This window comes from Rhinoderma darwinii, chromosome 2, assembly GCF_050947455.1.
Source record: "Rhinoderma darwinii isolate aRhiDar2 chromosome 2, aRhiDar2.hap1, whole genome shotgun sequence".
Classification (NCBI taxonomy): Eukaryota; Metazoa; Chordata; class Amphibia; order Anura; family Rhinodermatidae; genus Rhinoderma; species Rhinoderma darwinii.
Window position 1 is genome coordinate 234,013,883 of NC_134688.1, and position 14,789 is coordinate 234,028,671.

At 43.3% G+C, this 14,789-nt stretch overlaps 1 protein-coding gene across 6 annotated transcripts in view; it reads right to left on the reverse strand.

Moving 5' to 3' along the window:
• Nucleotides 1-736: 736 nt before the first annotated feature.
• TEX14 (testis expressed 14, intercellular bridge forming factor) overlaps nt 737-14,789 on the reverse strand; it is a 532,366-nt gene continuing 518,313 nt past the window's right edge. For 5 of the 6 annotated variants that reach the window (XM_075852942.1, XM_075852939.1, XM_075852943.1 and 2 more), the window contains 3 exons: nt 14,404-14,472; nt 6,352-6,431; nt 737-1,042 (listed from right to left, as the gene is read on the reverse strand). In XM_075852942.1, coding sequence (XP_075709057.1) covers nt 6,376-6,431; nt 14,404-14,472 — 125 coding nt within the window. In that variant the 3' untranslated portion in view covers nt 737-1,042; nt 6,352-6,375. The remainder of the gene's footprint in view (nt 1,043-6,351; nt 6,432-14,403; nt 14,473-14,789) is intronic. The other variant, XM_075852941.1, reaches the window with a different exon arrangement.

Here is a 14,789-nt window from a genome sequence, read left to right on the forward strand (position 1 = left end):
TGAATAAACTAGACTAAACAATGTTGTCTTTTCTACTGCTGTCTGACCTAATGTACCAAGGGTTGCATACGGTTAGATGTGGGTCCATAAATATACCATAATAATTTGCTGCAGGATCCTCTGTGTCACCTGAAATTTGTAATGGAAGGAGGGAGTGCCCACCTAAAAGGAATTGCTAGACTTACCTACAAGTCAGTCTATGGCAGCATTGTTGTCTGTTATATATTGGCCTGTCTATGGGTAACCATTGTGTTATTTTGAATTGTTAAAATTCAATGCAGATAACAAGCACTGACTACACTTACATACCACATTAGATCTAGATGTAATGAGATCCTCATGAATAAAAAGCCCACAAGTGCCTTGAAAGGTAGGCAAACCAGCTTCACAATGAGCAGATCTTCACAATACCTCCCTTATATCCTTCACTTCATCCCAAGACCATCCAATATTTTGCCATTTTTATCATTTATATCACTATTCCGCTCTAAAAAAATTCCAATAATGAGCTCTGGTTCCTATAATTTTCTCGGAGAGTTTTCATATATGAGACTTGTCTTGTATGCTACTAGCAAATACTTATCACAAAAATTGTCTTGTCTTGTGGTAGGTCTGAGTACTTCTTTTCCTGATCCTATCTAGTATTTCTTTGCATATTTTGAGTGAGATAAATAACATGAAGTTCACAAAACAGATCATCTGCAAGATTACTTACAAGAATATATCATAATGTTACTTTTATTACTGGCAGTACGTCAAATAATATCAAGGTGAAAAGGTCTACGTATTTTATTGTAAATGGTAACACTTTAAGAACAAGCAAAAACACATTGATAAATCAGAATTAAACAGGTTAAATGTTCTTACAAGCAACATAAAAGTGAGTCTTACAAAAATTACCACGAAAACACAATCTTGTAAACGGCCACGGAAAAGGTGGTGACACAAGTAAACCAATGAAAAACTGATAAAGTGTTAGGGGAGTCATATCCTATCCTAACACAGGTCATTATATGGGAAAGAAATGTACTTCAGAAATGTCCTAAAAGATAAAAAAAAAATGAAACAAAGATTCAGTATTGTATTCTTTATGTATAAATACATACATGTATGTGGGTATTGATTCACATATGCATTCAAATCTAGGATAAATCTTATGAATACTACATGACTAACTGAAATCTAGATATTCATATCCACATTTCCATATTTAGTGAGTGGTGGACAAATACCATGTTAGTGTCCTTTGTCTACACTCCAATATATAGTCTGAATATAGATCAACAAAGGATAATGCAACAGGTTTCCATAACAGTGTCTAATGGGAAATGTAGTACTATATTCCACAAAAACGCTGGCAATCCTTATTTAACCTCTTCATGACAGCCATGCAGCTATATACGTTCCAACTGCTGATGCCCCGTGCAGTTGTCACGTATATAAACATTGGCAGCCTGCAACGGGGTTTAGTGCTGCTCCATTGTAAGCAGTGCTGCACTCTCATGTCTGCTGGGGCTTTGAGAGCCCCGGAATACACCCTCCCTGTAGATAGTGCCACCTAAGCTCCCTCTAGGAGCGGAATCCCCAGCCAGAGCGCTCTGCCCGGGGATTCCCCTCCTAGATGGACCCTCGATGTTTCCCCATCCACCCTATAGATGGTGCCACCCCCCTGCACATAGCGTCACCCCTCCTATTAATAGCACCAATTCCTGTAGAGAGCATCATCCCTGTAGATATTGCCACCTAAACTCCTGTTAGGAGCGTAAACCTTGGTCAGATCGCTCTGGCCGGGGACTCCGCTCCTAGAGGGAGCTCCTGACATCTCTGTCCATTTATGGAAAGTGACGTCAGGAACACCCCAACACTCTGGCTGGGAACTCTGCTCCTAGAGGGAGCCCCTGACTCTAGGAATGGAGTCCCTGGCCAGAGCGATCTGACCGTGGATTCTACTCTTAAAGGGAGCTCAGGTGGTGCTATCTACAGGGGGTGGCGCTATATGCAGGGCGGTGGAACTATATACAGGGGGTGGCACTATCTACAGGTGTATGGTGCTATCTGGAGGGAGTGGCGTTATTAGCAGGGGGTGGTGCTAACTACAGGGGGGATGGTGCTATCTACAGGGGGAATGATGCTATCTACAGAGGGTAGTGAAATCTACAGGGGGTAGCGCTATCTGCAGGCGGTGGCACAATCTACAGGGGGTGTGGTGCCATCTACAGGGGGGGTGCTATATACAGGGGGTGTGGCACTATCCACATGGGCACTGTGTGTTGCACTATGTGGGAACTATCTACAGTTGGAACTGTGGCACTATGCGGGCACTATCTACAGTGGGAACTGTGGCACTATGTGGGCCCTATCTACAGTGGGCACTTTCTATGTGGGCACTGGCACTATCTAAGTTGGGTAAAGTGGCACTATCTGTATGGGCACTGTGTTTTCAGGGGGCTGGGACAAAAAAACTTTCTTCCATTTTTTTAACAAGAAAAACGGATGCCAAATGGAGGTTAAAAACGGTCAGACGGCCGGAAATGGATTCAAATTTTGAGACAAACTGGTGCAAAACAGCCATGAAAAACTGTTTCGCTGCTGTTTTGTTTCAAATATATTTTTATTCAGTTTTATCTTACTCAATACAAATAAAAGACGAACATAAAGATATTGTTATTATTTCACAAATTCTTTAAGTACCAGTGTGTCTACTCTCGCACACTGACACTAACAAGTTAAACATAGTAAACATTCACAACGAAGGTGATCAATAAGCCATTCAAGTCTATAAGAAAACTTTCAGCATGTGTATGCCTCAACCAAAGTCTATAATTAATATATTGGCATATATGAAGGTAAGTATTTGTTGTATGTAATGGGTGTAGCTTTAGTTCAGCTTCATATAAGGGGAATAACATCAACTAAGTAGATGCGAATCTTCAAATAGTTGTGAATCTTGTAGAAAGGAAAGCCAAGCGGACCAGATTCTTTTATATTTGCTTACAGTTCTCTGCGCAACATGGGACAATTCTTCTAGTCTGGATATTTGTGCTACCTTGTTCAACCACTGAGCAGTTGGGGGTGTATCAACTTTCCTTTAATACAATGGTATCATGGCTTTTGCTGATGAAAGCATATGTAGCCATAGGACTCTATTAAAGGACTCTGGGAGAGACAGATGCATGTTTAATAAGGTGGCAATCCTACCAAATATGGTTATATGTACCTGTGTGTGTCAAACATCTCCAGCAAGTCTGGGGTATATTGCTATCATATTTATGAAGGAGAACCAGAGTTTTCTACCATCTGCTCACTAGCTTATAACTAGTTTCCTGAACTGCAATACACCTAGATGGGTCAAAACAATTCTTAAGTATGTGCGATACATCGGAAGAGTTAAATTTAGTGTCTAATTCTTTCTCCCAGGCCTTATTATATTGTAGATGACCTGTATTTGCTTTTAAGATAAGTGTTTTTTAAATGTTTTAGGTTAGTTTAAGGACAGGTTGTTGCACTGATATAAATTGTTCAAACCATGTAAGTTCTCGTGTCAAAGAAGCCTGCTTCAGGAGTCCCTTAAAGTTCAGTAACATTTGTGAATAGTGCAACTGGTTAATAGACGCAGTAGGAATCATAGTCTTCAATGCTGTTTTGAAGGCAAAGGTTGGTCACACCAAATATTGATTTGATCAAGATTTCTCATTCAATACGGAGAAAGCAGTAATAATCATAGTTAGTGTAACATCATATACGTATACAGTGTATGATGGAAACATAACCCAGAGGAGGTGTGAGAGAAACAATACAAACCCACACCACAGTATGACAAACTAGGGCCAAGTAGGAAGGATGGCAAATAAGTAAAAAAAGGACAAGATGAGATATATAGACAAACAGTGGGGGAAAAACAACAGGTTGAGGGTGGAGAGGTCCCCAAAAGAAGCAAAGTACAGTAAATACTGAAGGCAATGCATCTAACTGTGCCCTGAGACCTTCTCTAATCCAGTAAGAGCTCCAGGGTTCCTAGACTGCTTCAAACAAATCTATTTGGTTATTGAGGGATGCTGTCAGGCATTTATCATTCGGATGTCTCAGTTACTGGCCTGCAAGTCTGAGGATATCACTTCAATTATGTAGCGACATGGAATTATCCTGGCACTGCTCACAGTCATACCATTCCTGCAGTGAGACTATCTAGTATGTGTGGGTTAAATAGAAACTAGGTCATTAAGGATCTCCTCAAGGCTAAAGGAAACCAACGTATCCAAGTTGCCCATATAGCCTTGGTAAACTGCATAAGTCCCAGAAGGGCCCGCAGGGTAAACAAAATAGATTGCCCCCACAGAGTGCATCGGGGTCAGCCACGGCTTTTCAATTTCACTCCATTTACTGTAGGCCTTCTTTAGCTCATCAGCAGCAAAATAGGTTTAATGATCTTTAAGTATAATGCGGACTATACTATCTTATTTGTAAATTACGTCAAAGTAACAGAATAAGGCCGCTTTCACACTGGCGCAACAAGGATGCTTTTATGGCACCCATATTACGGACACAGCACCCGGACCTCCTGCTCTTCATCGTGCTCTTGGCAGCGTCCATCAGTGCTATAGACTTTGAATATATTGGCAGGGCCCATCCTCAACCACCGCTCCATTTAACTCCTGGCTGTGGGCTTGTGACTGGGAGGAGCAGAGGACACATGACCCCCATTCTTGCGATCTGTGGGGATCCGTCCACTGGGTCCAGGGGTGGTATCTGGTTGGTTCTCCCCAGTTCTACAGAACCTTTTGTTAAAATTACAACCGGTTCACAGAACCGGGTGGAACAGACAACCTGGTCTGGTCTTCCCTATACTCAATTGTATCTGTGTACTTAGGACACAAATACAAATGAACAGCCATGACTAACCCTCAAGTAGGAGCAAATGAACCATAAGTTCCCTGCCAAGCCAATCGGCACTTTGTTCGTGATGGAGGCAGTGCAATGACTACACCACAAGAGGCCATGCCTGTATCGCGTGATAACAGTGTGTTAACGGGGGACAGGGGGCACTTTCTACATGGGGCACAGTTTGTGTGGCACTCTCTATGTGTGCCAAGTGTGTGTGGCACTTTCTACATAATGCAAAATATTTGTGGGACTTTCTACATGGGTCACAGTATGTGTGACACTTTCTACAGGCGTCACAGTGTGTATGGCACTTTCTACAGGAAGCACAGTATGTGTGGCACTTTCTACAAGAAGTATATTATGTGTGATGCTTTCTATAGGGGCACAGTATGTGTGGCACTTTCTATAGGGGGCACAATGTGTGTGACAATTGCTACAGTAGAACTGTGTGTTGCACTTTCTACTGGGGGCTCAATGTGTGTGTAGCTTTCTACAGAGGGCACTGTGTGTCTGGCACTTTCAACAGGGGGCACTTTGTAGGACACTATACACAAGGCAAAAATACAAAACACATACAATACACTCTTAGCTCAAACTTAATCACTAGATAGTGGAGCTGCACGTATCTGACGATGGAAGCCCGTAAAACCATAAACAGAAAAGTATATGTAATTGATGTATATCCAAAAAAGAGAACGTGAAGCAGCACTCAAATAAAGTGAATTTATTCATCCAACATGGAACCACAACGTTTCACCTCCTCTATGAAGGCATTTTCAAGTCATAGAGGTGAAACGTTGTGGTTCCATGTTGGATGAATAAATTCACTTTATTTGAGTGCTGCTTTACGTTCTCTTTTTTGGATATCTAACACATAAGGAGAGGTCACTCCTTTATTTTTGAAGCTTTGCACCAGCCTAGTCAGGCATTTGTTCACAGTGCTGCTCCAATCCTCTGCTTTTTTCTGTAATTGATGTATAGGTACTGCGCTTCCTAACATAGAAAAGAGAACAGCATAAACCGGTTGGAACCGCTTCTGCCAGTAACTAAATACATGTACCACACACCGGAAATCAGCACAAATTATGAGCACCTGTAACTGCCAACTATTGTTAAACAAGGTACTCACCGGCATTTATCCGGCCATAGTGAAATAGAGATTTGCCTGGTGTGCACACTATGTACGTATCGATCAAGTGTCGTGGACATGGCATGTACCTCTATTTTTAGGGGGGCACTTCGTGTGACAAAATTGTATTCAGGGCAGAGTATATAATGCTATTGTATTCAGGGGCGCAGTATGTGGAACTATGAGGATTTTGTTTTAGTATAGGGGTTCCGGATGTGCTGCAAAAGTGAGGAGCCAAACTCTTCAGTGGCGAGGTGCAGCATGAAGAATTCATTATGGAGGTCTTGGCCAAATATAGGACGAAAAAGAAAGAAAACTACTCAAGTCAGAGAAGACGGTACCTGTGAGCCACTGAATGTAAATGTTTACTCTCCCTTTAAATGATCAGTCCTGTAGTCACTTGTATGTGCAGTATGATCTGCTGCGAAATGAAGGATGGCAACATTGTTAATTTTTTTATTTTTTTTTAAACAACAACTCCCAGAATAACCTTACCATGTTTCAGGTCACGCTAGGAGCTGTAGTTTTACATAGTACAAAATTATATGGCAGGGGTTAACCTGACTTTGAAAAGCATCTCTGTACTGTTCTGATGCTGTATTTATGTACTGAGCTTTGTTCTGGTGCTGTCTATATGTACTAAGCTTGGTTCTCGTGTAGTGATTATGCATTGAGCTTGGTTCTTCTGCAATATTTATGTACTGTGCTTGTTTTGGTACTGTATTTATGTATTGTGCTTTGTTCTGGTGCTGTGTATATATATATATATATATATATATATATATATATATATATGTAAAAAAGTTAGAGGTCCAGCACACGATATAATGTGAAAAAATACAAAACTGTTTATTTAAGTCAAAATTGAAACAAGAAATTAAAAAATCCCTGGAGAGAATGCCTACGCGTTTCGAACTTTTCTATTCTTAATCATAGGCTATGATTAAGAATTGAAAAGTTTGAAACGCGCAGGCGTTCTCTCCAGGGATTTTTTAATTTCTTGTTTTAATTTTGACTTAAATAAACAGTTTTGTATTTTTTCACTTTATATCGTGTGCTGGACCTCTAACATATTTCCTGGATTTCTACCTTCTCCCGACGTAGTTCTCTTGCCCGTGCACCGAATAATCATGGAATGTGGTATCTTTACTTCGAATGAGTGGTGAGCGGACCAATTTTTCTGTATATTTGTACTGAGCTTGGTTCTGGTGATATATAAATGTACTAAGCTTTGTTCTGGTGCTGTTTTTATGTACTGAACTTGATCCTGGTGGTTTATTAATGTTGTGTGCTTTGATCTGGTACTGTATATAAGAACTGAGCTTGGTTCTGGTGCTGCATTTATGTACTGAGCTTGGTTCTGGTGCTGTATTTATATGCTGAGCTTGCTTCTGGTTCTGTATTTATGTACAAAGCTTAGTTCTCGTACTATATATATGTACTGAGCTTTGTTCTGGTGCTGTATTTAAAGTGTAGCTAAATGTTTGACAAACTTCTGACATGTCATAGTGACATGTCAGAAGTTTGGATTGGTGCGGGTCCAAGCACTGAGACCCCCACCAATCGCTAGAACGAAGTAGCTGAAGCGCTTGTGTGAGCGCTCAGCCACTTCGCGTCTGTTCGGCTTTTTCCGGTAATAAATGTATCTGTGTGCGGACTCAATAGAAAGTCTATGAGCCCATACTCCGATACATCGGCTTTCCGGAAAAAGACGAACAAAAAAGGAGGCGACGAGCACTTCAGCTGCTTCGTTCTAGCGATTGGTGGGGGTCTCCGTGCTCGGACCCCCACCAATCCAAACTTCTGACATGTCACTATGACATGTCAGAAGTTTGTCAAACGTTTAGCTACACTTTAAATACTGAGCTTGGTCATAGCACTATATGTATGTACATAGCTTGGTTCTGGTACTCTATATATGTACTGAGCTTGATTCTGGTACTATATGTACGGAGCTTGGATCTGGTAGTATATTTATGTACAGAGCTTGGTTCTGGTATTGTATTTATGTAGTGAGCTTGACTCTGGTATTGTATTTATGTACTAAGCTTGATTCTGGTGCTGTAGTCATGTCTTGTGCTTGGTTTTGGTGCTGTAAATATTTAGTAAGTTTGGTTCTGGTGCTGTATGTATGTAGTAAGCTTGGTTATGTGGCTGGATTTATGTACTAAGCTTGATTCTGGTGCTGTATATATGTGCTGAGCTTGGTTCTTGTGATGTATGTATGTATGTATGTACTGAATTTCGTTCTGGTGCTGTATATATGTAAAGACTTCTGTTCTAGTGCTGTATATATGTACTGAGCTTGGTTCTTGTGACATATTTATGTACTGTGCTTGGTTCTGATGCTGTATTTATGTACTGAGCTTGGTTATGTTATTGTATTTATGAACTCAGCTTGGCTCTTGTGTTCTATTTATGTACTCAGATGTGCTCTGGTATTGTATTTATGTAGTGAGCTTAGTTCTGGCGCTGTATGTATGTACTGAGCTTGGTTCTGGTGCTGTATATATGTCATGTGCTTTGTTCTGATGCTTTATATATTAACCAAGCTTGCTTCTGGTGCTGTATGTATGTACTGAGCTTGGTTATGTGGCTGTATTTATGTACTGAGCTGGATTCTGGTGCTGTATATAGCTACTGGCACATTGAAAGCCCCAATTAGTTGGCGGGCAAATAATCAAACTTAATTAACAAAAATTGCTAAAGACCCAATACCCCTGAAGACGCTGCATGTGCAGCAAAACATGTTGTGGGGGGTCCCTGATTTTTTAGATCGATGCAATCTTAGGTAGTCAGGGTAAACAGACAGCTATCTCCACCAGTTAGCTATTCTATACACCATTGCTACTAAATAATAGTTATCTCTTAAAGGGGCAGCATGCGCACTGGACTTTTATGTTTAATTAGCCCATAGCACCGTGGACTATAAGAAGGGACCAGCCCCTTTGTCCCACGCCTGAGCGATGTTGTCGTACCCTAAGTTTGTCTATGCAAATGGTCTCCTAGTGTTTCCCAGTTCCCAGTTCCTATATCCTTTGCTATCCTGGTTCAGTGCCGGGCTGAGCTGTGCTGTATACCACGCCTGTCCTGGTTCACCACGCCTGACGTCTACCTGCTGCCTAGTCCCAGCCAAGCCTGCCTTGCTACTGTCCGAACTGCCACAGGTACCCTATAAGAACTATAGACTGTAGCCTGCGCCCTGTTGGCCAGCTGCCATACCGCCAAGGCGGTATAGCCCAGTGGGTCCACGAACCCAATGTGACAGTATGCTCAGGTCATGGACCCCGCTGGTCAAGCCAAGACCAAGATGACGTCACAAGAGATGCGGGAAGATATGCTGGACCTCCGGTCTCGACAGGACCAACTCCTCCAGGCCTTTAACATTCTCGCACGTCGGCAGGAGGCACAAGCTGCCGTTCCTCCTACTATACCTCCTGGCAGTGTTGAACCCCGTTTTTCTTTGCCACTTCCTGACTGCTATGATGGAGACGCAGGTACCTTTCGTGAATTTTTGAACCAGTGCCAGATCCACTTCAGCCTGCATGCAAGGATATTTTCATCTGATGGCGCAAGGGTCGCTTTCATCATCTCTCTCCTCACTGGCAAGACTCTTGCATGGGCGAATCCTATCTGGGAGAGGCGAGGACCAGAGACCCGTGACTACCAGGGCTTCCTCTGGACATTTCGCATGGTGTTTGAGGAGCCTGGACGAGTCTCATCTGCAGCAGCTTCCTTGATTAACCTACGCCAAGGAGACACCTCCGTGAGCGAGTACGCCATCCACTTCCGCACCCTGGCGGGAGAACTGTTGTGGAACAATGAGGCCCATGTAGCTACATTCTGGCATGGACTGTCTCCTAAAATGAAGGACGAACTTGCCGCTCGAGATCTACCGTCTACCCTGGATGACCTCATCCTTCTGTCCACCCGGATTGATATAAGAGGCTCGTCGGGAGGGACGCCTTCCTAGTCTGGCCCCTACTTTGCGGCAACCCCTGCTGTCCTCAGATGTCGATCTTGCTAAGGAGTCTGTGAGGATGGACCAGTGTAAGCTATCCACCCAAGAGAAACAACGCAGACGCACTTTGGGACTCTGTCTATATTGCGGCCTCGGAGGCCATCTTGTACGTCTGTGTCCCCAAAAATCCCAAAGCCTAGGGCTGCTAGGAGAGACAACCTTGGATAAAAAAAGGACTTCCGTCTAAATTGTTCATACCAGTGACCATAGTATCCGGCGAGAGAATGCATCAGGTCTCTGCGTATCTGGACTGATCCGCTGCTAATTTTATTTGTAGAGACCTGGTGGTCTTCTTCAATTACCCACCACCCCTCTGGAGAGGCCGTTGACGGTTGCATCAGTAAATGGACTACCTCTGCCAGATCCAGTTATTGCTGTGACCAAGCCGCTGAGGCTCCACGTGGGAGTTCTCCACTCTGAGATGTTATCGTTCTTTGTCTTGTCCAAGCCTATTAACCCCGTGCTGCTGGGCCTGCCTTGGCTCCGATTACATGCCTCAGTCCTGGACTGGAACTCCGGAGAGATTCTCCAGTGGGGCCCCGAGTGTCACAACCGTTGCCTGGGACAGATTAGTTCGGCACAGCCTCCTCTGCCTCAGTCATTGGCAGGATTGCCTGGTCATTATGCTGCAATTTTCAGATGTCTTCAGCAAGAGGGAGGCAGAGACGCTGACCTATCGAGCTGATTCCTGGTGCATCCATTCCCCGTGGTAGGGTATACTCTCTCTCCTTACCAGAGACTCAGTACATGTCCACCTATGTTAAAGAGAATTTGGAGACGGGCTTCATACAGAAGTCTTCCTCCCTGGTAGGAGCCGGGTTCTTCTTCATCAAGAAAAAGGATGGTTCTCTACGTCCCTGTATCGACTACCGGTGTCTCAACCAGATCACGGTGAAAAATAAGTATCCGTTGCCACTGATCTCCGAACTGTTTGATCGTATACGTGGTGCCAAGATTTTTTCCAAACCAGACCTGCGTGGGGCTTACAACCTAATCCGGATTCGCCGGGTTGACGAATGGAAGACTGCATTTAAGACCCGTGATGGACCCTATCAATATCTAGTAATACCCTTCGGTCTATGTAATGCTCACGAGGGTCTTCCAGGTGTTTGTTAATGACATCTTCCGTGACCTCCTCTATGTTTGTGTTGTGGTCTATCTTGATGATATCTTGATTTTTTTCTCCAGATCCTATGACTCATCGGAGAAATGTCCGTTAAGTATTGCTGCGGTTAAGGGAGAATCGTCTGTACGCTAAGTTGGAGAAGTGCGTGTTTGAGAAAGATGCTCTACCCTTCCTGGACTACATCGTCTCGAATCGAGGCCTCGAGATGGATCCTGAAAAGGTTAAGTCCGTCTTGGAATGGCGGGGGTTAGTACTGAAGAGAGGTCCTGGGAGCCAGAGGAGAACCTCAATGCTCCTACCCTTCTGAAAAGTTTCTCACTCACTCTGGTCCCAAGAAGAGGGGGCATAAGAGGGGGGGGGGATACTGTCATGCCCATGGCCACGGGCCGTCAGGCTCACTCACCTCCTGACGCCCGCAGCCATAAATCTGCGAGCGCCGGCCCCACACCCCTCCTCAGGAGACGCCAGGGCTCACTTCCGCTCACCTCGGCCGGGTCCCGTAGGTATCGCACCGTCTTTTATGTTTAATTAGCCCATAGCACCCTGGACCATAGGAAGAGAACAGCCCCTTCCTCCCAGGCCTGAGCGTTGTTGTCATACTCTAAGGCCTAATTCCCATGAGCGTGTTCGGTCCGTATGTTGGCCACATTTCCCGTACCGAACACACTGCTCCTAGCGTTATAGTTATCTATGACGCTAAGTGTCACTCTCACACCCTGAATATTTGGCACTCATTTTCACCGAGCGTGGATGGGAAAAACCCATTTACGTAGGGAACCTGTTGGTATAAATGTTAATCCCACCCCTGACCTATTAGATATCACCGATCCAGTTGATAGGCAATAACATGTAGTAACTTGAATACCTCTTTTATATAGGGGGAAGCAATATTGCCTAAGCTGCTGCTTTGAGATGTGAACAGCAGTTCAGTGGTTTGCTTTACCGCAGCCACATGGCCATAAGAAAACTCAGTCAGAAAACTAATCATTGACTTCCATTGGAGAGTGTTGTGGGCATGCTCTGTGACATGTGGGAGGTAATTTTGTAGGGAGGGCAAGGAGCTGTCATCATCTATAGTCCAAAGTATGATCCTTAACAGCTGATACCTTTAATTGTAGCTCTAGTTCGTACAATAATGAGATGACTGTAAAAAGTGACCTCTATAAAAGAGGAAGTGTCACCTGATTGTGAAGGCCTGGATGACACCCTGAAGATTTGGGACTCATTCAAAATGTCTCACACCCTGAAGATTTGGGACTCTTTTCCACCGGGCACGGAGGCCCCACATGCGTTTTGTGCTTGGACTTCCATAGGTCTCATAAGGGTTTATCATTTAGTATTAAGCGGGGTACAATATTTTCCTGCCACCCAGGAGAAGTTTGATCTTCGGCCTGGGGAAATATTCAGTTTTATAAACTGTAAACGTTTCCTATCCACCCTACTCAAACCAGTATTTCTTACACTTCGTTTGAACAACTAGGGCACCATAACCCTCACTTTCCTGGGACTATTTCAAAGCTATATACTCATCTGATGCATAACCAGGGCTGGAATTCTCTAAAGTTAAAAGACGCCTGTCATACATGGTTAATGAGAAACATACAGCCCTGTTAAACGACAAGATGGATGGGTTTGAGTGGGTCTGGGTCCCTCCAGGAGCGGAATACGAGGCATAGCGTCGGCAACGCTCTTGCAAGGGATTCCGAAACCATATATGGACAGGGACATAAGAGGCTCCCTCTAGGAGTGGAATCTCTGGCCAGAGCGTCGGCAAAGCTCGGGCCGAGGACTCTGCTCCTGGAGGACCCATGACGGCAGCGTAAGCACTCGGCGGCAAAGTGGGCCCCTTCAAGGGTAGTGGGGCCCGGCACTTGCCTCGGTCCGCCTGGTTCTGACGCTGGCCCTGCTCCAGATGACAACTAAAATGGATACAAATTCAAGCAAAAATATGATTTGACTCCTATTAAACTTAGGAGTCAAAAGGTGCCCAAAAATGTTATTACTTTATTTAGATATTTTTTGTATAAATGTATAATTATTAATATTATATTTGTTTATAGAACATATGCTTTACTATAGTGGTGTCTCCTTGTCACAAAGCAAGGGGGATATTTCTGGAATATGCTTGATAACTACTTCTGATCTCTATTTTGAGTAATTTTGGCTTTACGTACCTTTACGTACGTGTTTTCTCTGCTGGGGTCGCGCATGCTGCAGTGACATGGGGCGCCAACGCCACTCTACTCTACTCTCGTCAATATGTGCGCTCTGCGCCTGCACTATCTCCCTAGAGACGTGCCCTGGGGGATGCACATGCGTAGTAGCGCTATGACGACCAGCGATGGTAGTCTCGCGGTCCCTAATTTGATTACCTCTATTTCATATTTAAATGGGACATACACACATGATTGGCACCCCCTGAAGAAACTACATTGGCGAAACGCGCGTTGGGGCGCTGTCTGATCCTGAGGACAACATCATTACATCCATGGGTAAGGTTCGCTGTGTGAGTTTTTTCTGACATATTATAGAAAGCTCCTAACCACATGTGCTTAATAGACCAGGTGGGGTTGGCTTGTATGCCGGGCAATACCCCCCTTGGCCTGTGACTGACAGAGTAGTCACTTATCGATTGTTTATCTGTGCCATGTTTAGTGAGACATCTCTTTATTAGTGGTGTTTGGGTAGGCAAGACCATGTTATTGCACTCCTAGTACTATACTTACAAACGTTTGACCTACCATATCTATATGCACGATGGACTTTTTTTTATACTGTACACATATGTACTATATAGTCTGTAAAGTGCTTCATGGCACTAATGTCATTTTGTTGAGTGGTCCTCATTTAGACTGTTTTATTTTAGATCCTCTATTGTTTTTATACATTACTTTGTGCTACATTGTATTCAATAAAATTGTATATTTTTCTATCTTGAATATATAGTATTTGGACTCCTTTTATCTCATGTGTTTCCTTTAAGTTATTGCATGTGATATTCTGTGTTCTCTGCTCATTACTGATTGTGATATGCTGGTCCCCTCACCACCATGTTGTTTTAACTTGTTTGTCATTTTAGGTCTTGGTGGCCATTGTCTTTTACTTTTTGATTAAATATAATAAAAAATATTTTGTATGGTACCAATAGTGTGCTATTATGTTATTTTAGTATTTACATGGTAGTATCTACATATATGTCGATAGGTATTGTGAGAGTTAATAACAGGACCTGAAGATGAAACATACCACTTTCTGAATGATCACAAATGGTTTCATTAATCAGACATGTAATTTCCATGCTCTGGCATTCACGATCTGTTAAAATGAAACACAGAAAACATATTAACATTGGCATAATAACAAATATTATATAAAATATGGCTAAATGCCTTGAGTTGGAGCTTCCCTTTGGTGTTCCTTGAAACTTCCTAGTGAATACACAACTCATCAGCAGAATTAGTACAAACATCTTTCTAGCAACGAGCATAGGTGATCATTCTGCCAGTTTTTAATGTGATCCAACATGGTTAACTTTGCTACAGAAGTGAGGTAGCACACAGCACCATCCACATTTTACAGGATAAGGTGGATACCAGTCCCCAGTTCTGGAGCGTTGTGCAAGGTAACAGATG